Source organism: Lonchura striata, chromosome 6 (assembly GCF_046129695.1).
Source record: "Lonchura striata isolate bLonStr1 chromosome 6, bLonStr1.mat, whole genome shotgun sequence".
Taxonomy (NCBI): Eukaryota; Metazoa; Chordata; class Aves; order Passeriformes; family Estrildidae; genus Lonchura; species Lonchura striata.
In genome coordinates this window covers 10,408,267-10,433,036 of record NC_134608.1, presented here as the reverse complement: position 1 = coordinate 10,433,036, position 24,770 = coordinate 10,408,267, and the positions used below count along the sequence as shown (strand labels likewise).

At 47.1% G+C, this 24,770-nt stretch overlaps 1 protein-coding gene across 1 annotated transcript; it reads left to right on the top strand.

Annotated features, from left to right (window-relative positions):
- The first annotated feature begins 1,138 nt into the window (after nucleotides 1-1,138).
- LBHD2 (LBH domain containing 2) lies at nucleotides 1,139-22,967 on the top strand. Its single transcript, XM_077783950.1, has 5 exons — nucleotides 1,139-1,279; nucleotides 10,526-10,625; nucleotides 14,618-14,708; nucleotides 18,401-18,602; nucleotides 19,717-22,967. Exons 3-5 carry the CDS (start codon nucleotides 14,619-14,621, stop codon nucleotides 19,791-19,793), a joined length of 369 nt encoding a protein of 122 aa, XP_077640076.1. The 5' UTR covers nucleotides 1,139-1,279; nucleotides 10,526-10,625; nucleotide 14,618; the 3' UTR covers nucleotides 19,794-22,967.
- Nucleotides 22,968-24,770: the final 1,803 nt, after the last annotated feature.

Genomic DNA, 24,770 nt, shown 5'->3' with positions numbered 1-24,770 from the left:
CAGAGGAGATTGGAGAGGAGTTACACACTGCTTCCTCCTCACCTGCTGCTGTGTCTCCCCTGGATGCTCTGTGCACCCTGTGCCATCAATGGATGCTGGCATTTGTTTTGCAGGACCTCCCACAAATCAAAAGCTGCAAGAATCTCCTCTGGTTGAAACCCATCTCCCTTTCAGTGCTCCCACTGCTCCATCGTGCTCTTGTGTGCTTGTGCTGGAAGCACCACTCTTGGGAAAAAGGCACTAAAGGAAAGGCCTATTCCAGCAGCCATGGTGCATGTCCCTCCTTCGAGCCTGGCACAGAGGGGACCCCAGGGGCTGCACGTCTGCAGGCTGAAACCACAGCTCCCATTGCTGGATGTGCAGAGGGAGGGAGCAGATCTGCACTCGCCTCGCATCCCCCTGCACCCAAGTTTGAGCTGCTTCCCAGGGGGATGTCCAGCAGTGGGGAGGACCATGCTCCTTTGTACATCCACATTCCTCCACCACTGTTCCTCAAGCTGCTGCCACCAGTGTGACTTCTGCCACTGCATGTATTTTTTGCCTCCATCAGTAGCATCACCAATACATGCAGAGCTGCAGATGTGTCCTGACAGCCTGTCTGCAGCGAGCCCCTGGCAGGGGGGAGCCCCTTATCACAGCCCTGGCACAGACTGCCTGCCAGCCCTACTCTGCAGCCCCTCGGGACACGGTGGTGGGATGCAGTGCACCGCAGAGCATGTCCCTGCCACGGGTCGCAGATGGCAAACTCAACACCTGCCCCCGCAAAAAAAGACTCCCTCCAAAAAGAACCCCCAAAAGTTTGTGCTTTCCGCATTCCACGTTGTCTCACCAAGCACTGCTGCAGGACGGGCTCGGGATACCCGTGAGCAAAGCAAGGGGAGAGGGGGAACTGCTCCGGGAGAGTGACCCCTGCGGCACCTCCGTCCCGCGCCTGGTGCGCTGTGTGCCACCAGCACCGTGCGGGGATCGGGGCTGGGTGAGGCCGTGCGGTCCCACACGTGCCCGCGGAAAGTGCCCCCTCCCCGCGGGGCTGCCGGGCCGGGCCGGGCCGGGCCGGGCCGGGCGGGGTCTGCGCGCCGCCCCGCCGGCGCTGCCGGGGGAGTGGTTTCCCCGCGCTGGCGGCGGCGGGGCCGGTCTGCGGGCGGGGAGGTGCCGCGGCGGCGGTGCCAGCGCCCGGCCCGGGAGGATGCGGACGCGCTGACGGAGCTGCCGGCTCCCCTCTGCCGCCGTGCATGGGCGGCGGGCGGCTGCCGCCTGCCTCGCCTCGCCTGCCGCGCCGGTGAGCCGGGCGGGGGGCGGAGGGTCTCCGCAGGGCTCGGGGGTTGCGGAGAGGGGGAGAACTGCCACCTGTGAGTGCCCCGCTCGCAGCTCCGCGGCGGCCGGGAGGAGCTCCCCGGGACCCGGGCAGCGCGCCCGTGGCGGAGCCGGCGAGCGGAGCTGGGCGCAGGGGCGGCCATTCGGGAGTGTGCGGATCAGTGCCGTACGACACGGGTGTGTGCAGGTCCGTGCGGTGCGGGTCGGGTGTGTGCAGGTCGGTGCCGTGCTGGTCGGGTATGTGCGGGTCAGTGCGGTGCCGTGCGGGTCGGGTATGTGCGGGTCAGTGCGGTGCCGTGCGGGTCGGGTGTGTGCGGGTCAGTGCGGTGCCGTGCGGGTCGGTGCGGTCGGGTCGGTGCCGTGCGGGTCGGGTGTGTGCGGGTCAGCGCGGTGCCGTGCGGGTCGGTGCGGTGCGGTCGGGTCTGTGCGGGGCTCGGGAGTCCCCGAGCGCTGTGCCGCGGGTGGCAGCGCTGCGGAGCCGTGCGGGGCGGGTCGGCAGCGGGGAGCGCGGAGCCGGAGAAGCGCTTCAGTCCCACGGAGGCTGCGGGTAACGGGGGAAGAGGGAGAGGCGGAACGCGCCCCTCTGCCGCGGCTTGTTTCTCCACATGCCTGTGTGGTCGAATGAAGCGTGTTACGGAGAATTCACTGAGAAAGGGGTTCTCGTTTAAAAGAGCACCACCCAACTCGTTCGGCAGCCGAAAGCGCTGTGTGAAGGAATCTTGATGAATGAGCACAGCGCTGAGGCAGTTGCTGGTTTGTGGGCTGCGATCGCCTCAGCTATTTGTTTATACCCTTTTTTTCCCCCAAGACAACTTTTGAGGCGAGGAAGCGACTAACAAAGCACAAGTTTAAGACGATGCTTTTGCTTGCAGCTGAACTGAACTGAACACTGAAATGCTATGTTTCCCATCAGGTAGCAAATACCACACATACGATTACTTTTAGAGAATGAAAGAACCTACTTTGCTCTGTAAATGAGGACTATGTTTCACTCAGAGCAAGGGGTGAGAGTATTTTCCATCTGCCAAATGAACATGCCACAGAAATTTTCTTTTCATCTGGGACAGAGCCGTGTTTGTGCATCTCTGAATATGGCTACAGTCGTGGAGGGGAGTTGGGTTAGCCTGGATGTAGCATTAACCCCTCCAGCCACAATGAGCAATACACAGAGAGAAATTTGTTTCCATTAGTCTTTTCCTGACTGAGATCTTGACTGCAGTTGTACAGTCAGTACAGCAGTGAAGCCCTCCTGGCTGTGGGTTCACATCTTACTGAAGCATCCAGGGTTGGTGTTCACACCTGCCTGTAGCCCGCCTGGCTCACAGCACAATGCCTCCTTATGAGTAGCCTGTGAAGGAAGGTGAAGCGGGGAAATTCTGCCTACGCACAACTAGGCTCAAGCCAGTGTTTTCCTTCTCTAGTTCTAATGAGCAACAAATTTTTTGCTCAGAAAAGAATCCAGCTCACAGCTCAGGATTTCGATAATTAATACGCCATTTAAAAAACATGTTTTCAGAGTCAACGTTATGATTACAAAGAGAAAACAAGCAAACAGGGAATAACTTGACCCGGTTTTGTTGCTTTCCCATTCTAGCCTGACAATTTGTCAATCAGGTGGAATTTCCTCCAACGTCTTTCATACATTGCTTTAGCAGAAGAAATAATGTGCCAATATAGTTACTACTTTCTCTCCCTTCTCACAATGATCTCTTTGTATTAAGCAACAGGCTTTTACATAGATCAGGTACCAACCCCAGAGTGTCACAGGCTCTCTCTCATTTCTGAAATGATTGAATCCTGAATTGCTCTCTCTCTTTAATTTCTGAAATTATGCCTCTGTGTTTGAGCCCATTTAACCATTTAGTTTAGGAGAACTTGGTCAAGTTAGAAGCCTTGATCTTATGCCATCAAGGTAGGAAGAGCTCTGCCAGGACTTCAAGGAGACCAGTATCTGCCTCAGCAACAGCATGTCGTTTTCCTTCTTAAACATGCACATTCTTTGGAAAATTCTGTAAAATAATAAATTTCATGAATTTTCAGCCTTCAAGGGAAGGCTTTATTGCAAACCCCAGGAAAGCTGCCAACCAATAACATCCAGCTAGAATGAAGTAGACTGACTGATACCAACAGGTCCTTAAAATCTTATCTCAGTCTTTTTCCCTCTTTGACTGCAAGTCCTCAGGGTCTGGGACCACCTCTCCTTCTTGGTTTGGAGAGAGCATGACCAGTCCCCTGCACAGGAGATGCCAGTGCTGGAAGAAGCTGTGGTCCAGCAGGATAATCCCCTTCTCTCATCAGCACGCATTGACTGATCCCACAGTGTTTTACCCCCATGTCCCCACAGGACTAGGAGAAAATAGTCCAAGTCCAGCTCCTCTGTTGAGACTACTGCAGCTTGTGTAAGCTGTAACCTGAATTTTTAGCTGAGTTCAGTCTCTGACATGCACACACATAAACTGCCTCTGTGCAAATACTTAGACCTGTAGATCCAGAAGGTGAATGTTAATTCGTTGGCAGGAAGACTTACAGCCTTGTTAATACAATATCTGCTTTCAGTGTTAATGACTAATTAAAAAAAGGCACACTGAATTTTTTGTTTTTTAGTGATTTCCTTATTTTTAGCTGTGTGTTGTCCTCACCCTCCATCTCCCCCATTCTTACTGTGGTAAAACATAGTGTTCTTGTATCCTCCATCTTGGGCTAGGGCAGCTTCCCATGCTTGGAAATTCAATTGAGATGATGGAGTTTTAATTCATGGACAAAACCAGCTGCATTGCTGGTGTTAGGTTGTGATATTGGGACACCTGTGGTTGTGCTGTTAATTGCCAAGAACAAATATTAATAGCCACTTCATTGTCTTTGTTCTCTTAGGAGTCTCTGGTGGGTTTTTGTTTGCTTTTTAAAATAAAATCTTACCACTTTTGCTTTGTTTGCCTTACCAAATTCTCTGTTAAATGCTCAATATTATATCATGTTATAACACTGATAGCGCTGTATTCTAATTTCCCCAAAGTTACTAGGAAATAACTAATTTTTCTTTTAAGTAAATACTTTTCTGTCTGACTTCACCTAACCTCTTACCCTACTGTGTTGCCTAGAAATGAGCCCAGTGATAGACTATCCAGAGTATTTTTTTCGTGGTGGCAAAGAGACATCAAACATTTTGCAACCCATTTCCCATGACATTTCCATCTGAGAATCATGTACTCTATGTTGATGCTCTAAGATGTTTTTCCCTTGCTTGAATTCAGAACTATGCAAAAATACCTAGGGAATGGTAGAAAGAAGCATAGAAAGCCAGTTTTAATCTGTCACTGATTCCCATGGGTGCTGCAAGGTGAGGAACAATTATGGTGTAAAATACTAGGGACGAGAGAATCATCATCTTCTAGACCTGATCCCAAAACCAAAACCATTTCCTTCTAAAAGCCTTTAGTAAGGGTTGCTCTGAGTTAAAATGAACAATATAGTTATTTGTAAGGTGCTGGCTTTGTAAGGTTATGGGAAATTAAAGCTTATGCAAAATCACTCTGCTCAATACAGATGTTTCTCATCCCAAAAGCAAGTTCTCAGATGACAGTATTTGCACAGCAAGAACCAGAAGAGATACCTCTAAAACATTTAGCAGCTTGTTGAAGCTTATCTCTAATTTTGATGGGGTGTTTTCCTAATGAGTTCCTCTCACATCAATTAGCTGCTGAATCTGATGTTAAAAAAATAAATCCAAACTTTCTCTTGGCAAACAGTTCCATGAGGGCTTTGGGGAGATTTCCACGATATTGAGGTCTACCAGCATTCAGAGGAGCTGGCTTAGTCATTCTTCCCATCTGCTCTACTTCTTCCTCCCTCCACTGCTCTACACATGTTTCCTGGCTGGCTGCTCCTCTTCCCTATCTCCAAGCATCCTGTCTGGCTGCCCCTCCACCCCCTCCTGCCGTACCTATCCCTTGTGGCATCTTCCATGAGGAAGCTCAGGTAGTGCTGAGATCAAAGAGCTGAAATAAATTAACTGCTTTAAAGCATCCAGGAGAAAATAAAAAGCAAAAGGAAGAATCCACCAAAAGGAAGCACCCATAGCAAGCAGCATAGCAAAAATAATTTGAAAAAACTTTGAGTTGAATCATCCCCAAATCATGAGTTTGCTTTAAAAAGTATGATAGTTAAACACAGGAACATTTTAGTTCTTTTTACTTCTTTGTTGACCATTTATGAATCTAGGTTTTAGCTCTTTTTTGCCAAGAAGGCCAGCAGGAACTTGGGTAGCAACAACAAACTGAAGTTGAGGTTTGTATATAGCCATGGCACTCCAGGATCCAGGGATGTCAGGACAGTGGCTGATTGTGCAACACCAGGAGTTGAGGAGGCTGAGTTAGAGTCATCTGCCAGCACTGACCCTTTACAAGCCTGTGTTTTGTAGTGTTGGGAGTCCACAGATGAGTGTCTGAGAAATTCCCGAGGGTGATACTTACTCCAGTAGTTTCTTTGGAGCAGGAACAGTAAAAACTGCAGCTTGCCACAAAGTTAGCGGTGAGAGGCAGCACGGTCTGGAAATAGCAGCCTCCTACCCCTTTTCTCTCTCCCAAACTACGTGCTGTGTCTCATGCTGAAATGCCTCAGCTCCTCCACTTCGAGAGCCGTTTCATCTCGCTGCTTCCTGAGAGAGATCGACATCTTCTGTGGAGCACACGCTGCCGAGGAGAGGAAGGCAGCTTTGGCCTGCGGAGAGCAGAACTCAAGTACTGCGTGGGTGGCCGAAGACAAGAGCTTCTGAAACGAGGGAACAGAACAGATCTCTAATCTCCAGACTCTGACACATATCACACTTTTCTCAGTTGCTTAGGAAAGAGATTTGCATCCAAAAAGAAGTGGGAGGTTTAAATAGGAGTTCATACATTTATCTTCTGCGGTCCATGCGGTGATTTACATTTTGCTAGTCCCGTGGAATCCACAACACTTTCATAAAGTGCAGTCATTACAAATGTGCAACCAGGGAAAACAAAGACTCTGTCCAAGTTCCTACCTGCAGTATCCAAAAGCTGAGCTGAGTTGCAGTCAGGGAAACAAGGCTGCGGGGTGTCACTGATGTGTGTGTTCTGGGTTGCACCGAGATGCTGAAGTCACTGTCCCACCCCTGGTAGAGTATTGGGCATGGTCCTGCCTGTGGATGGCCCAGGCCACCAGTGTGGTTCTCATCTATAGTTCCATCCTCCTGGGAGTAGCAAAAGACTGAGATATGGAGGAATTGGATCTACAGAAGCACCTGGCCATGGAAAATGCCAACTGACATTCCTTGCAGGGACATGCACCTTCTTGTACCATGTGAGCAGCCCCTTCATGGCTTCATCCACCACCACAACTGTAGCTCTGTCATAGAGCACCCACTCCTCCACCTTGGCTGAACTCACAGCCTGTTCTGCTGCAGCACACTGGCCTGAATAAGGCACTCTTTCTTCTTCTGTGTGGAAAAACCTCCTTTGACCTGTTTGTGTATTGGGACTTGCTGAGCAGGGTTTTCTGTGACCCATCAAAGTTTTCCACTCTGCAAAACAAAAGCAGCAGAACATTGCTTCTCCCACCTCAAGCCATTCTTATGCACCGCCTGCCCCAATTTTCCCTGTAATCAATAGCAGGGGTTTCTTTTTGTAGCACACACAAAGGCTCGAGTCCTTGAATGAAGAAAAGTTTGCATTTATCCAGGAGGTGGGGTTGGACCAAGGCTGAGCTTTGTTTGTGGTGGTGTCTGAATCGGTGGGAGCCGCGCGGGTGCTGCAACTGCACCCGCAGCTCCATCCTGGCAGCACAAGGCTGAGCTGCAGAGCCACCTTGGGGGTGTCTATCCAGCACAAGTTAAGTACAGGGCTGGAAAAACCCTTGGGATTGACCCATTGAAATAAGGAGGGGAGGGCTCCTGTTTCTGCCATGCCAGAAAAATGATAGATTTGCAAGTGTAGCTGTGGTTCAAGGCCAGTTTCTGCCTCCTGTCTACACTTGTTAGAAGGTGCACCTTCAATGTGGTATTGTTAGGCTGTTAGCATAATATTTCCATGAGTACTCAGTGGGAAATGATTGCTTTGGGAAGCCTGGGAAGGGAAGAGGGTATCCTGCAGTCCCTGCTAATCTAGCAGCAGTCCTGGCATCCTGAGGTCAGGTCTCACTTTGCCACCCATTTCTCTCCAGCACTGGCACAGCTCAAGGGAGAAGGGGAGATGTTTCCAGAGTAGGAGGAATCTTTAAATAGAAGTGCCCTGATTTTGGAAGTGCTGATGCCTGTGGGAGAAATGTTTGGGGCTCGGAGCCTCTGAAACATGCTCCTTTATCAAGTGGGCTGCTAGGATTGCAGCCTGTGGCCCAGTTCCTGTTTCTGTTTTGCCCAATAAAGCACACTTTAAAAACATCTACTTTGCAATTCACAGTGGATTTATCCCAAGGAGAGGACTCTGCTGCTGGAGTGCCTGGTGGAATCCTCTGCCTCCATGGAGAGCAGACTCAGAAGAGACAGCCAGGCTGGGCTTCCCATACGCTGCAGCTGACCAGAGCTGCTGCCCAGTATCCCACATCTGCTCTGGCGCCTGTTGCTCTCCTGTGGGTGGTGAGACCACCTCACTGGGACAGGCTGTGTCCTCAGGTTGTAGAAGCTCCAAAAATGCAGTTTGTTCCAGATGCTTTCCAATGTGGGAGAGGAGCCCAGAGAGCGCCTTGCAGTGCCTGGGCCTGTGACCCATGCCACCAGCACAGGTGGAGATTCATCCCCTTGTGTGAGCTGAGGCCCTTGGTCTGGGCAAAGGGGCCACCACTGAAGCATTCCTTGGTCTCACTAGTGAAAAAACTTGGGAAATTTCAGGATTTCCTTGCTAGATGCTATGGCTCCTAAAGAGGCAAGACATGACCAGCACACTGAAGCAACATCTAAATTAATTGCTCTTTGCTGGGAGGGATAGCCAGGCTCTGCAAGCCCCAGTGAGGTGTGGCCAAGGCAGCACCACTGGTCTGGGAGACTTGAGGCTCGATTTGGTTCCTGTTAATGACAGTACAGCTGTGTTGGTGCTCCTGTAGCCAGAGAAGAAGCTGGTTATCAGGCTGAGGCAAAGGAGGGCAAGTTACTCTGGCAGCAGAAGATGGGTGGGTTGGAAGAGGGTGCACTGAGCAAATGAGCTTCAGGCTGGAAAGCAGCAAAGGTGGATAAAAGTAAGGGACAAGAGGAGATAACCAGAGAAAGGCTTTGCTTGGGTAATTCCCAGATGTTTCCACTGCAGTAAAAGCTCTTTGCATGGTCTCAGTAGCTGTGCCTTGTTTCTAAAAGATTAGGCAGTATCACAGAAGGAAGGGGTTTAGTTCATGTTTCCTCTGTTGTCAGCCACAGAAGGTAATCACAGCTATTAGGCAGGTAAAGTGAGTATTTTCTCTTTGGTAGTTCTGTACACTGGAAACACTGAACTCTACAACAGTCTTGAGTGGGAAGAAGATTTTCTGTTTTGAAATATGGCTGTGATACTGGGAGGAGGGAGATTTTCCATGCCGTGGTCCTGAAGTGATTTTTTTTTATTACAGGTTTCAAGTAGCTGAGCAGCAGGAGCTGACATCCTCTGTCCAACACTGCATGCACCATAGGACAGAGTTGCCCAAAACACCAGGGAGGGGGTTTGGCTTGGGTCAGTTAAATGCAGAAGTCCTCTGCTGAGACTGGAGAGCAATGGGTGTGGGTTTAATGAACTCAGTACTGCATGGGTCCTTGTATACACTAACCAGTCATCTGAAGATAACTCTGCATAGAAAGTGGTCTGGCTTGGATTCCAACCAGTGACCATGTGGTGCCTGATTCCTTATCTCTTACACCCTTTTGCCACATTACATTGGCAGTCTAATAATTACTCTGTGTAATAATTGTTCTTATTACATCCAGTCTTTTCTGAAGGAGACATTGAAGGCAGACAAATTCAACCTGAATTTTCATTGGTTTAACAGCGGCTTTGTAAGGGGTAGTGGGATAAAAATCTCCCTCCCAGAGCATTGGATAGCATGGTATCAGATGCTCCCTTGTTCTTATAAGAGACAAGCATTGAGTGTAGTCATGACTTTTAAGGGACAAAACATTAAGTTCCCTGATGTTGGTTTGGTCATTGGTTAGGAGGAGAATTGCCAGACAAGAATTAAACCTTCTGAATTGAATCCTGGGGATAGAGAAGTGATTTCCTGCTTCCCTAATTTTCAATAAGCATGGCCTGTGGCACGAGAAGAAACGCCAGAATGCAATACACAATCTTCCCTCTGTCACCGTTTTTGAATAAAATCAGTGTGCAGTTAATCCAGTGTAATAAATCTTGGTAAGAAGGCTTCCAGAGCAGGTAGATTTGTTTAATCATTTGGGCTGGAATCCAAACCACTGGAGGATATAAAATATATATACTAGTGCCATTCACTTCATTGAAAACACCATTTTCCCATCCAAGGAAATAGCTGTGGCTGGCATGAATATATATTTGGAAAGCTGTAGAGCTAAACAAATTTCTCAGAAAATCATCTCTGGCCTAGATACTGACTATATTTACGCACTGTAACTCCTGAGGCTCATCAGCTAAGGCTTTCTGACAGAAAAGTCATCAGAAATCAGTGATTCACACTTTGAAATGGTGGGATCCTCACCTCTGCTCAGCAGGCTCCCTGTCTTGATACCAGTCAACATATTACCTTCAAATTGGAGTAGATCTTTCAAAAAATCACTTCCCCTGTGACTTCCAAAAGAATTGTGCAGTAATGCATGTTAAAGGATCCTTCTTTGAGTATATGTTGTCTTCTTTGTGTATTGATCAATAGAACTGTCTCTCACTAAACAAACTGATCCTGCCAAATAAGGGAATACATTTTTTATTTTCCAATTTTCCAACTATCAATACAATTTCTATATGGGAGGATTTCAGAGTGTCCCAGTTTCAGCAGTTTGTGTGTAACTCACGCTAAGGAATAAGGTTTAGCATCACAAAGAGTCACATTGTGAGGTGTTTCAGTTAGCTTTAGCTGGCTTTGGTACATTAATTGCCTCAGTAATTCATAAGGTGCTCTGTGAAGATGAAATCCCACCTCGCACAGAAAAAGATGCAGGAGTTCACAGCGGGAGTTTCTGCAGCAAACTTTCAGCAGAACTCTTTCACACCAGTGCCTGCCAGCGTTGTCCCTTTGGTCACAAGCTCTGACTCTGCTGTACGGTCTCTTGCAGGCACTTCTAGGATTTGGCTGAGTTTGCAGGACACTCATCAGCGGCGCAGACGCCGGCAGCGAGGAGGTTCGGGAAGTGCCACGCGTTGATGTGATTGAAGGTAAGGTGCTCTCTTCTCTCATTGCCCTGTGCTTGCTGCTTATCCTCCACAGAGCCTCATGCTCTGGCTGGCATCCCCTTTGCTGCCTGTCCTGGCTGGGGAGGTGAGAGCAGGATCAAGCCTCAGTTCGCTGCATGTCTGAGAATCCCCCAGACTGATCCGTGTTTCAGGTAACAGCTCTTCCTAACCATGGCTCAGCTTGTCCTGTACAACGTGGCTGTGCCCCTGTCCTTTAGGAAATACTTCATTACATCACATCTGTTGCCTATTTTCCATAAGTGCTGCACATTTTTGAGTCCTGGAGCTGGTCTGCATTCAGATACTGGTTTTTTCCCCATGAATTTCAGTTTTGCCCTCTGTTCAAAACCTAAAATAAAAGTGTGTGCATTGTTTCTGAGGCCTTTCCCATGGGAGGTGGTTTAGCACTTGTCAGGCTATATATTGCTCTGTATGTTACTGACCTTGCTAGTGCCATCACAAGCAGCAGAAAGTGATCTGTGCTTTTGCTCCATGCCTATGGAAAAAAGATCAGTATAGTGTGGTCCTGGGACTGTAGCACTTTAGCACTGCATTTAAGATAGTCTCTAAATGTAGTTTTCTCACAGAAATGCAAGAACAGATTTCACTTCCCCCTGCTTCCCCACTGGTATATTTGTGTTTAATTAAAACTAGGGGAAGTAATGTATCTCTTAATTCACTGACACAAGAATTTTAAGGTTCAGAGTAGATGACTCATCCACCAGAACAGAATTTATCCTTTGTTTGTAAATGCTATTTATTGCCTTGTTTTGCATCACTATGGCTACTGTATGTCATTGGTGATACCAGCACCTACCTTACATAAAATGAATGCAAGACTGAATTAAAGAGATGTAGTTCTTATAATTGTTTGTATCAGCCACTTTTCTGTTGTATGTCAGTCAGTACATGTCACGTAAAAGCAGCGCTAAAAGTGGCTTAATATTTTCATCATCACTTGCTAAAAAGTAAAAAATTGTCCTGTGCATAAATCTTATCACAGTTTGAAAAGCCCTAAGCAGCACCACCAAACCTGTTGTTCAGATTATATGGTTTTATAAACAACTCGGCAATGTCCTACAGGTGATTTTGAAGTTTCAGTGAGCTAATATGCAGTGGCATTCTCAATTATTTTACATCTAGTTATGTTTCCTGTTAAAGACCTAGTTAAGCTTGTCAGAAACATCACTGCTTTCACAGCCCATATAGATTCTTCTGCTTTCCTTCACTGTTTCAAAGTGAAGACTGGGAATAATTAATCTATGCCAGTTAAAGCCTAATTATTTTGCCAATTGCATGGCCCCATGTTTTATTCTGAAACACATCAAGTACAATCACTTCTGCTGTCCTATTCAATCAAAGCCTTAAGTTGCACAGATTTTCTGAAATGGCCTGGGCTTCAACAGCTTGGGAGCTGATTCACTGAGGCATCTGCTGTAACACTGGCAGGACTGTCACCATTTTTCTAGCCCAAATCATTTGTCTTTGTCATTTACAAATAATCTGCAGGATATAATGTGGTCTTAGGGAAGCACAAAGCCCATTATTGCTCAATAAGAGAATTTCGTGAGGTCTTAACATCTTTGAGCTCATATGACACATTTGACAGTTCATGTGTTCATTCTAATTTCCCATGGAATGAGGACAGAGAAATATTTAAACGTTTGCAATGTATTGAATGGCTGCTAAAATAAACCAGCCAGCTATGAGTGACTGCAGGAGTCTGCTGCTGGCTAGCAGGGACCAACCCCCAGGACACACAGCAGTGGGGCATGGCTTTTCTGTGGTTGCCAAGACTAAGACTTCATAAATACTGACCCACACAAAGCCTCCAAGATTATTTCCATCTAGACACACACTTTCTCATTTCCTTTTCCCTGCAATCCAGGACAGCTGGGCTTAGGGTGCCCAACGCCAGAAAGAATGCCAAGAGAAGGATGTTCATCCTGGGCATGCCCAGAGTGGTGGGCCCAGAGCTCCTCCAGGCTCACAGCTGTGTCTGGCTAACACAGGGTGTGAAAGCCCTGCAAAACAGCTCCTCCCAAAGAGCTGGGCTGGGAGAGCATGGTCTGCTATTGCCTAGTGTGGTCATTCCCAGAGGGGCAGCAGGAGGGCTGAAAAGGCCCCTCTGGGAACAAGGAAGAGACTAGATCCAGAGTGGGGAAAAAGGCAGGAATGGAATGTTGTCCATAGGTGCCCAGTGGTATGGCCTACTGGATGCTGCAGGAATAAAAACATATGTCCAGAAAACCTATGCATTTTACTGACTGGGTGGTTTGTGCTGTGCCTGGGGAGTGGTACAGGTCCAGGCAAGGGCTGGGAGCTCAAAACCATCTTCCTAACAGGCAGAATTTGTCCCTCTTCTACTGTGCCATTGCTCTGGGAGGATTCAGGCTGTGTAAGCTTCAGAGTGCTCAGATCAAGGGTCTGGTTCAGCTTTTTGCTGGGTTTCAGAGCCTGGTTCTGCTTTCCTGCGCTGTACATGTACCAGGAAGTGTGTGAATTAATTCAGTGTTGGTTGGGTCCCAGGCAGACCCTTCAGGGCTTTTCCCTATGCTGATGAATGTCTACAGCCTTGGGTCCTGGTCCACAGCTGAGCTCAAGTGTCCCATGGTTCTGCCGTGCTTTTTCTTAAATGTGATGCAGTGGGAGTGAAAGTCTCTGCGTTATCATGCTGCTCTGTGCTACAGCTAATTAAAGTCATTGTGAAGGGTTTCGTAGTAATTGTAGATATTGTAAAATTTAGTTCTGTCCAGTAATTGGTAATGTAAGCCTGAAGCAAGTTATCCTTAAGATGTTTTAGTTGGCATTTCTCAGCCATTACAAAGAAGGCTTTTGTGTGTGCAGCAGGACCAGAATTAATGGCAGCATTTAGTCGTGCCTAAAGGAGTGTTTGCTGTGGCAGGTGGCAGGGCAGCCTGATGGATGATGCCTACATTCTGCATGCTGCAGGAGGCTCCAGCAGCCTCTAACTGCACTACCTGATGAATGCCAGCTAAAGAGAGCGAAAGCCCCATGCCAAAATCTCTCCAGGGCTGATGAATTAACATTTGAAATGAACGTGGCCCCTTCAGCTTGGAGTAGCTCTTTTTGCTCCTACAAGCCTAATATACATCCTGGAGATTTGAGGCATGCTCCGATTTTTCCGTGGAATGCTGTATTTATAAATGGCAGATGTGAGGAAAATCCCAGTGCCACGGAGACGTGCAGCTGCCCGGCCACGGGCTGGGCTGGGCTCTGCAGCGAGGCTCTGTCTCTGCTCTGGAATGCTGCCATGCCCCGCAGAGCCGGGCCAGCTGCGGGGCCTGGGCTGCCAGGCGGAACAGGGTGATGCTCCATGGGCACATAAGCACCTTAGGTTCCTAAGCCCCTGATTGAAATGAGATTTAGGTGCCAAACAGTCCTTGATGCATTTGGAAGTCCCACTCAGCACCTCTCCAAACACTCAGGCAAGTAAAGATGCTGAAAATCTGGTTCTTAGACATCAATACAGCTGGTGTGTCTGGAATTAACAGCTTGAAAAGAAGTGCTGGCTCATGACTAAATGGAAGAGACATCTGGAAGAGCAAATATTGAAGACATTACAAAGAATCAGAATAAGAATTTAATTCAAGGCTGATATTTCTACAAGTAACTTTTTTGGTAGACAGATGCAATTTCTGAGCTCATATATCAGTAATAAACTAATTGCTGATAACATTGGAGGACTCCAGTTTCCAGCTGATGCCTCTGTGACTCTGTGGGGGTCCTCTCTGCTGTTCCAGGGGCAGCTGGGGTTGATGCCCTGTTCAGCATCACAACATGCAGCAGTAACAGTTAGCTTGGAGGCCAAGGAAATATTTTTTTTGACTATTCAGGCAGGACAGTGTAACATAATTATTCTAACCAATATGAGAAGCCAATACTTTTTGTTAAATTAGCTGTGGAGCCAAAGCTCAGAGCTGAGGTGTCCCATTCTCTTTTAATATTCACAGCATGACAGAGGTGATGAACACCCGGGAGCCAGTGATGGAGGAATTCGCTCTCAGCCAGACTCCTGAGGAGGAGGGAGGCCCCTCAAGCCAGGTAACCTCAGCAGAACTGAGAAGTGTCCTGAGTTGTTTGTCAAAAGTGATTTAATGCAGCCAAGAACTGTCTGTAGGGTAGGTGTTGAATTGCAGAGCACTGCTGCCAGAAGAACAAGCCCTGAAATACGTTTGATCCTGCTCAGGTTCTATTATTAAAAGTTAAGAGTTTGGCTGAAGTGTTTAATGGGGTGCCAGGTCTGCAGGGCACAGTGACAGCACTGCCCATTTCCTGCAGGGATGCAGGCACAGAGGCTGTTTGTCACCAAGAGTTCAGATCTGAGCAGCTACTGTGCAATGGAGGCATCCAGCCAGTACTGTGCCAAGCTTTTATACAGCCACCCTTGAAACGAACTGAGTTTCCTCAGGCTCAGAGGGAGCTCCCTTTTTAGATCAGAGACCATTTGTAATGATTGGCTAATCCACAGAAATGGCTGTGGCACCATAGCAGCACCACTGGTCAGGGCCATTTGTTGGCAGGTGCAGGAGCATTTTCTGTCCCCAGGCAGTTCCACACACCCCCTCAAACACCCACCCGTGCTGCTCATTGCAGCAGGAGGGATCACGATGTCCCAGGCCCCCCCTGTGGCAGCCCCCACATCACATTTGTGCTCTGTGGCTGTGCTCGTGACTCTGTGTCACTACCAGGGACAAACCACATCTTGTGTCCAGGTGGACCTGAGCTGCCTCTCAACACAAGGTGTAACATTGGAAGCAGACTCAGAGCTACTCTAGGAGCAGCCTGTCCAGGTGCAAATCTAGCATTTGGAAGCCAGGGAAGTCAGAACAGAAATTTGCAAATCACTTGTTTGTGTAGTGAAAGGTTTTGTGCATTTAAAGAGCACACGGGCTTTCCCATGCCTCAGAGGCTGCACAGGATGGATGCTGGTCACTCAAGGAGCATGTTTTCAATATTTTTCCTCTTCTTCAGCAAGTTCCAGGTTTTCAGTGTTGTATTAGTGTATGCTGGCCAAACTCTGTCCCTGATTTCACCTGTGTATGCAGGGCTGCTCTATGCTCTATGGTGTTTCTGATCATATGCCCCAGCATTTTCCCCCAGCTCCTTTACCTTTTCCCTCTAGGAGAAGGTGTTACCATCCACATTTCAGTGATAGCCACCCGAGGCAAAAAAAAAAAAAAAAAAAAGATGTAGCACAAAGTCAGTGACTCAGTTGGAAAACTAAGTTCCTTCCAGCAACTTCCAAGCACTCCAAGGTCCAGGAGACTGGTCCTTCTTTTCCTGCAGTCTCCTGCCCACTCATCACACACTCCAGCTTCTGCAGAAAAACACAGCAAGGCCCAACAGGCAGCTCTGCTTCCTGCCAGTCCTGACTCATTCCTGGAGGGACATGGTAAATACTGGGCTCTGGTGGAAAAAAAAATTATGTGGTTGATGTGAGAAAAGACCATATGAGAATGACACAAACAAAAATAGCCACAGCTGAGGCCACACAGGTGCCTTTCCTAAATTTTATTGCAGCTGTAATAATCACTTCTCGGTCCATTTTTAGATCTCTCCATGTCATTTCCTCAGGATTCAGAAAGCAGATGAAAAAGCAGAATTTTTGTTGTATTGCATCGCCCATGCAGGAGTTGCCAGCAGCCTTGGGGATGGGTGGCTGTCATGCAGCCCTCTGCCACCCCAGCATGCTGCACAATAGCTGGAGAAGAGGTCACTGTCACCTCCTGTGCAGCCATGGGAGAAAATACAGCAATTTGCCCACAGTTTTATGGCTATTTTCTGACAGCTGAGCTGTGAGGCTGAGGGAGCTGGGCTCCACAGTGGGGCTGCAGAGGAGGGAGCTGCTGCTCAGCGGGTGTGTGGACCTGTCCTGCCCAAGGAGACCTTGTCTCATATTTGGTTTCCAGTCAAAACAGCTGCCACGGAAATGTCTTTCCAAATTATGTACAGCTCAGGAGAAGTCTGTGGAATGGGAATCTGGGCAGCTCTTTTCTGATAGGCAGCATAAGCAGCATTGCTTGGTTAGGATGAGTTATAAACTGTGGGTGCAGCTCAGGGTGGCGTCAGAAGTGTTTGCCTTCAGTGATTCACTTGGTCTAATTGTACTGAAGGCACTTTCTCACAAAAGAATTTTTTTTCCTAATTGTGTCTCATAACACTAATACACAACATTTCTCGCCTTTGTATAGATTTGCAAGAAATATTGAATCCCTGTGACACTACCATGGGGGGCAAGGGTGTGAGGATGAGGCTTACTGTCCTTCCCCATTTGCAGGAATCAGATATGGGCAGTACAGCAATGTTAAAAATGTGCTTGCTGCTCCCTAGATGCACAGCCTTTCCCAAGGTCTTGCCTCTCCATGCCAGCTCTGATGCCAAGTGGGACGACTAAACCCTCTGCTCTTAGGGAGTACAGCTGCTGAGGTAGAGGAAGGTTGAAAAAGCCATGGAGCAAACAACTTCCAATGGGTTATGACACCCCCAGACCCCTATCAATGTTCTGTATTTCTGCCTGTGCTCACAGCAGGAGCTGTGCTGAGACTGGCTCACACAACCAGCCAGGCTCAATCAAGCAGAGACCCTGGTTCAGTGGTGAACAGGTTGCAGATGTGTGGGGAGGTTCCCACCAGCCCACAGCAAACCCGTGGCAGCCTCTGAAGTTAAACTGGGATCATTCTTGCTCTCAAGTTCTGGTTCAGCCCCTTCACATGTACCTTGATTTTATTGTTAGAAATGAAATGCAATGAAATGAAATAAAAATAAACCTCGGCTAGCATGGAGAGATTTGTAGCTTGTTAGTGCAGATATATGGAAGATCCAGGGGAAAAGGTTTCAGTGGAGCAACAACAGAGTTTCTTATGGTAATGTCCTGGAGCTGCGGGAGTAATTTTTCCTCCAAAAACACCCTGAAACAATCCACCAGAAAAAAAACAATTCAAAACAAAGTACCCTGAGAGATTTAAGTGATCCAGCTATGTTGAAAACAGGAAAGCACTTTTACGTGTTACAATATCCTTCACTAAAAAGCCCTAGTTCAGCTTCAAGCTCCAACCACTGTGCAGTGTTTTATCTACAGCTTCAATGTGACAAATCAAAATAAATAGCTGGCACAGTCCTCTGTGCAAAGATGTTCTCTGGGACTACCTGTTTTGCATGAATGCATCATAAAATAGTGTTTCACATTGCACAAAATAGCTCTGCACAATGGTGGCTTCTTAATAAGCTATCACTGCAAGAAAACGTGAATATCAGATCAGAGCGACAGGACAGCAGCCAGAAGGGCTGCAGCAGCCATTTAGCTTAGCCTTACAGCAATGACTTTGGTGTCCCAAAACCCCACCAGCACTGAAGCACGGGTGTTTGGCAGCACAACAAATGTTGTCTCCCAAGTCTCCATTTTCACTGCTCATGTCGGATCACACGAGTTAAGGCAATCATCTCCTCAACTCCCCAGCAAGCAGAGTGGGTTCTTTGCTCAGGAAGGGACAGCACATGCAGGGGAGAGTGTGCTGAGACCTACAGCCTCTCTGCACCACACTTGGCCAGCAAGGAGCTGGGTTCAGCTGGCTTTGAAATCCTCCCTGTGCAGGGCTGTGGATCTGCATCAGATGGGAGAGGATTTTTTAATGGACATGTGAGTGCGTGTCAAATGTAGAAAGGACATACTCTGCTTACTCTGAATATACATCCGTGCACAAAGCTTTGATGTAATTCCCCAAATGTCTCCCCAGGCCTTCCCAGACTCACGTGAGAAGTACCCCAAGCTGTCCAAAAGACTGCCTTCGATCGTGGTGGAGCCCACCGAGTCCGGGGAGGTGGAGAGCGGGGAGCTGCGCTGGCCTCCTGAGGACCTCAAGTCAGCGGAGGACAAAGGTCTTCACGGTGACCAAAGAGTCTGTGTCCAGCAACAGCAGCAGCAGATGGATCTGGAAGGTCTGAATAAGTAATTTTCATCCTTGTTCCCCATAGGAAAATAGCTGTTTCAGACAGTGCTGTCACTGAAGTTAACAACGAGACAAACACTTGAAGGTGCCCAGAAAATATCTGTGCTGGAGGAAAATTGTGCTGAAAAGTTTGTTGTAGCTTTTGAGCAGTGGTGTTTTCATCTGCATCAGCCACTCACATGGCCAACAGGCAGCCAGTGCACTGCACAATAGCAGGTCACTCTGGGGAGCAGTAATCCTGGTCAGTAGCATGTATCTGTCCCGTCTCCTAGCCTAGAAGTGAAGTGTTTGACAGCTGCATGTTTTCAAAGCATCCTGCTGTCCCAGTGAGTGCTCTCCCAGTGCAGCAGGAAGTCTCAATATGTATCCCTGACTAGTAGTGTCACTGTGGGGTAAATACAGGAAAAGTAAGACCTTGTCTAAGTGTAGCTTGCACAGGAAGTGCTCCAGTGAGAAACTGGCCTATTTATTTCCTTTTTTTTTTTTTCTCATCTCAGTGCTGTCCTTTTCTCTTATAGAGTGACCTGGTTTCCCTTTCAGTGTACCAGCTTTTGCCACCCAAACGCCCAGACACAGCAGCCAGGACAGGGTGCAAGATGAACCTTCCTTTCCCTTCAAAGGGGTGATGACAAAAGGTCTTGACGTGTAAAATCACCTGCTATTCCAGTTGGCATTTCTGGGTGGTGACAACTACAGGGTTTGATCATTCAAGAGTAAATACAAGCCAAATCTATTTCCTGACTTCCAGGTTATATATTGTAGTTTCTCTGTTGGTTTTGTACCTTGATTAAGACTCATTATGTCTTCAGGCCTGACAGTTTAAGCAGACTTCTGAGACTGGGTAGCCTTCCCATGACAGTGGCTGTCCATAGGGGTCACCTCATCTCACTAATATCTTACCTGAGGTCTCAGGTTCCCTGTGAAGTCAGACTGTGATGCACTCAGAATTCCTTACTCCAGGTTTAACTACTGGTTTGCAAGCAGAGAAGATTTCTTTATCAGGTCTGATCACCCTAACAGAATAAATGCCAGGTAGAGCAGGTAATCAGACAAAGGCTGCACCTATATGGGGAAATAAGTGCTGATGAGCTGTTTCTTTGCAGATACTTTAGCACACCCAGCTCAAGAAGTGGAAGACAGTACAGATACTCTGGAAAGCAGAACTGAAGAGAATGAGTAGGAACTCCATGGCCTCAGAAGTGAAACTTCATTGTGAATGTTGTTGAAAAGCTAACACACTCTGAAGACATGTCAAAGTAATCTGTATTTAAATCTGCAAGGGTTTTATTTAGTTAGTACTTGGTAAGAAGCATCTGGGCTTTAGAACTGGTCTTCTAACATTTTGATTTTCAGGCTGGGATTCATAATATTTGTTTAATATCCCCTTGGGAAACAATGGGATGTGTTGGGAAATATAAGGCTGTCAAGGAAAAGATGCTCCTAATTTTAATTAGTGCATTTCTTTGGTTTTATCTTTTTCAAGAAAGGCTGCTTTCAGGCGCCAACATCAGGACAAAGGGGTTGCGTTTCTACAGGAGGAATGTCTTAAATCTAAAAAACTTTCTTATTTTTAGCCATTTAAAACTAGCACTGTGATATTACGGACAATAGATGTAATATAATGTCACCAGTTGATTTTGTAACTTTTGTATAGAGACGCAAGGGCAAGGTTTGCCTCCAGGCTGCCGCCCTGGGGCAGCCCAGAGCAGCTCTCTCCCTTTGGCTAACCTGTGCGTATTCAGATGAACCAGCCTTTCCTTAGCTGCCTTTTCAGAAAGGCTGATGCCTTTTGGGAGCGCTTTCTCGCTGTACCTTACCGGGGCGATGAGCTGGCTGCCGGCGTTTGTGGCGTGGGGCTGCCTGCGGTGGCTGGTGGGGTGGATCCTACTGTTTGTGTGCTCTTCAGGCCAGGCCCAGCCGTGCCGTGGTGTGCACTTCTCGCCCTTAAAGCTGGTGAGATGCTTCTGCTTCCCCCAGAGCTGGCTCTGTCCCACCTCGTGAACAGATCGTTGTGACATTCCTGCTTTGGTATGTTGGTGTATAACGCAGGTGCAGAGCCGCAGCTGCTCCTCCCTTGCCCTGAGCTGGGTGGTGGCAGGAGCTCCATAGCCCATCCCAAACCTGTGCTCCGTTTGCCTGGCTCCAGGTTTCCCCTGAGCCACCTCCAGCAGGAATGGGCACGGTGGAAGGATAAATACCTGCCTCTCTCCTGGCCAAGCTGGCACTGCTGGCAGGAACACGTGTGCCAAGGGATGCCCTCCTCACCTGTGGCACGGCCCCCTCAGCCTTGGTGGCACCATCACCTCCTGGAGCCCAGAGCTCATGGTGGGACAAGCTGTCTCTGGACACCTCTGCCCTCCAGTGGATTTTCTTTGGGAATTTGGGGGTCATTTTGACTGGAGTGAATCCCTTCCTGCACAGGGACCTCCCAGAGACTCCGTCCCACTGTCCCAGGAGAAGCACCAATCTCAGCTGGGAACACAACCCGCTGGATGGGCTGGTGGGGGTAGATACTGCCTGTACTCAGAGGGCTTTGACTGTCAGTGATGAGTGTCCTGGAAGCTGCAAAGATGGCTTTTTCCATCTCTGCAGGGCTGGATGGGGTCTGTACTTCCAATTAATGTTGCATCCAGAAGAAGCTGCTCGCTGTAGGTGGAGAGAAATAATAGGATTTCTCCCAGCATTAGCTCCTAAGTTGACTTCTAAGTGCTTTCTTTTCTCCAGTAATAACTTACGCTAACAACCACTTTTAATTGTGTGATGGTTGCTAAAATTTACTGGCCAGATGTATTAATAAGTTTTTACCTTCTTAGTAACCAAATTTAATATATTTACTTACAATTAATTCTGTGCAATGAATGTTTATTACAAAGGAGAGAGACTATTTTACTTCAAAGCAACATTAATTTATGTGCAAAACTATAGCTCATTATTTGGGGTGTTTGGGATCTAGGACCCTTTTTATAAGCAGTGTAGTACAGTATAATGTGATACTTAAGTTAAACTTTGCTCTCTCAATCTACATAACAATCTGTTTTGCCTTCTTGATGTAGACTTTCTTGCCTACACTGTTAGAATTACTTTGTTGGGTGAGTGGGGTTCTGGTCAGAGCACCGAAATTTGCCAGACTAACTGAAGGTTTCAAGAGCATTTCCTAAATCTGGCTGCTGTCCCTGTCACTCCCTTCACTTGGTGACAGTTTTCTGGTAAAGCCAACAAAGCCAACAAAGCTGAAGCCCCGTGTTGGCACGAGGGCAGTGAGGGGAGGGAGGTCCTCAGCTCAGACCCAGCGTGGCAGGAGGAGAGCTGTGCTGCCAAGGCATCCAGGCTGATGGGAGCTGCTCTTTAAATGCTGCTTTTGCATCGACTGTCAAGAAGTTTTACAAAGCTCTGGGGAGAAAACAACAGCAGTGACGACATATTTTTAGCTGTGTGATTTCCTTCCAATCTGTATCTGCCCGGCTCTGTGAGGAATGACGTTAGATGTATCACTTAATTTGCTTTTTGCTTTATAAAAGGAAAAACAGTTGTTTGAAACACTTCCCCCAATTTTCTGTGCTCTCTATCTGCTTTCAGACGCTCCCTCCCTTCCTGCTCTGGATGGCCCTTATCCTATTTCCACCTGAGGTCAATAGCACTTCCCTAAATATGTTTCCCAAAGAAGCAATTAAATTCTATATACACCCTGAAAAAATGCCATGCAAGCACCACTACTTTTTTTCATCCTTGTACTTAAAGCTGCAGCTGGTATAGAAATCCCAGATTTTCTTCTTCCAGCCTAATTACTCCTCTCTTTCCTCTCCCCTCTTTTGTGCTGCTCTCCTGAAGTATTTTACCTGATGGAAGTGGTTGCTTCAAACTAAAGCTTTTTACTAAAGCTGTGTGGCCTCAGTTTAAGAACCGTGCAAAGCCAAACTCCTCCTCCCATTTTTATTTTTCTGACCATGGGCCAGAGGCCCTAAAACAGGAAAGCAAGATAGAGAGAAAATTGTTTTATACAAACAAACTCTATTTATTCAACTTGCAGGTCTATGAATGTCCACTTACTTTGTCTGTGTGCAAGTGTTGTCTCTCTAATAAACTGAATAGTTGTTTTGTATTTTTTTCTGGATTAAAAGCTTTGTAGAAACTAAAAAGAAAAAAAAAGACATTCAGTCATATTTTTCTAGTCTAGCTTGTAGGATATTTAATGTAGTGCAGAAAGGAAGTTTTATGGAGTAAGACATTGTTGAACTTTGCTCTATTTCAGTTCTTTCTAATTTTGTAAAATGCCACCTGTACATAATACTTGACTAATGTATGTCCTGTAGATGTATTACACCATTTAGCCTATTAAATGCCTATACTGAACTGATTGGAAGAAGCAGTGTATCCATAGTGTCTTTGTTTAAACATGGAAAGGGCTATAGGTGGTGGTCGTGTCCTACCACTAACACAAGGAATGAAGCCCACTCTAGGGCTGCCTTTGCTCCATGACATGCAAATCTCACCCAGGCCCTCCAAACACATGCTCCTGCACAGATAAATTCAGATTTACATCAGTGACAGCTACCATAGCCATCTCTTTTCTTCGACCCCTTCCTTGACCAGGCAGCTCAACACTCCCTGCCTACTGTTTGAGGATTTGCTCTCTGCCCTGCTCACCCTGCTGGTGCCCTGCCTTGCTGTGCTACCAGCGAGCCCCTTGGCTCATCTTCATTCACCTTTCTATGCTATGCACATTTTAAATGTTTTCTGGAAAGGCAGTTGTGGAGCCCAGCAGGAACTCACATTACTGGAAACCTACACCCTGTGCAAAGAGAGCAGGGTCATGTAGCAGAGAAGATGAGAGGCAAAGATAGTCTGCCAGTGAACAACCAGTTTTCTCCCAAAACGTCAAATTGCCAAAAAACAAAGGATCAGATAACTGGAGGGTGGAGCTGCATCTTACTTACCCAGCTTAGAAGCAGCTGCTGCTCTCTGAGATGGGTAAATCTGCGTGGCAAAGGCTTTGCTCCAGGTCAAAGCCAGTTCCCTGCCACTGCAGGGCTGTGCCTGCTGGGCAGTGCTTGCATGGCAAGGGGAATTTGCTGTATCCCAGGCTGGGGCAGTGAGCCAGCTTTGGCACTGCTTGCACACCTGATGCTTAGTCTCACTCAGTCCTGGAGTTTCCATGCACCTTGCATGGAAAATCTCACGTCCAGGCATACATTACTGTGAGGGTGGGATGGCAGAGGGGACTGACACTGCTGGCTCCTCACCTCCCTGGGACTGTCCCTTCCAGCTGGGCTCCTGCTGCGTGGTGTTCAGCCACATAAGGATGCAACAGCTGCTATCTGAGGGCTCCAGGGGATGCAATTTCAGCTGCTGCTGATTTTATGTTGCTGTGAGATCTGTGCAGAGTCCTGGCTGTTTACTTGCCTTGAGTCTGAAGTTAGGGGAAGTGCATCGGTAATGAATTAAATAGGATGAGTGTGGGAACACTGTTGTCTTGCTTCTAACATTTGTATTTTAAACTTGTATCCACTGGATCTGCAGGTTACCCATTGATTTGAGACATTTTCATTTATTTTTAATCAGACATCTGCTTAGTATTTTTCTTTTAGATGTGTTCTCTTTGACACTCCTGTCTAAAGAAGCAAGTAACATTTTCAGTGGAAGTAGCTTTTTTAAAATGGCTAGTAAGAGACAAAAACTGACTTTTAAAATCATGTTAAATTGAAAAATGTAACATCTAAATTAAATCAAGCTTAATTTGTGTTTTTACGATCTTTCCCCCCCCCTTTTAATTTTTTTTTTTAAATTCCAGTATTTTTTTGAATCCTTTTGGGAGAAAGGTGATGCCTGGCAGCCTCAGAGGGCCACAACTCCCATAGCAAACAGCACATCCCTCACATCCATATTATCAAAGCTTATGTCATATGCACTTCTTCCACCACAAATTAGAGCAAGACATGCTTCCTCCCTGAGTCTTTTAAAACACATGGCTTTCATTCCAGAGACACTAACTTTCCAAAGTTTAAATTCACTTAGTTCTGGAAAATTAGGATTTGAACAAATTTTTTGGTTTTCCCTCATAAAAAAGAAAAAAAGAGAAAAATAAATCTGAAACATTAAAAAGTTTCAGTTTTTCCTCTAAGAACACTGCTAAAATATTTTCCTTCATTTTCTCCAACAT

What these genes read in the sequence shown, in the direction of transcription:
- LBHD2 (XM_077783950.1), top strand. Translation starts at nt 14,619, where the DNA reads ATGACAGAGGTGATGAACACCCGGGAGCCAGTGATGGAGGAATTCGCT. An exon ending in AGGGAGGCCCCTCAAGCCAG is followed by an intron (nt 14,709 to 18,400) that starts GTAACCTCAGCA and finishes ATGTCTCCCCAG; the next exon opens with GCCTTCCCAGACTCACGTGA. An exon ending in GCAGCAGATGGATCTGGAAG is followed by an intron (nt 18,603 to 19,716) that starts GTCTGAATAAGT and finishes GTTTCTTTGCAG; the next exon opens with ATACTTTAGCACACCCAGCT.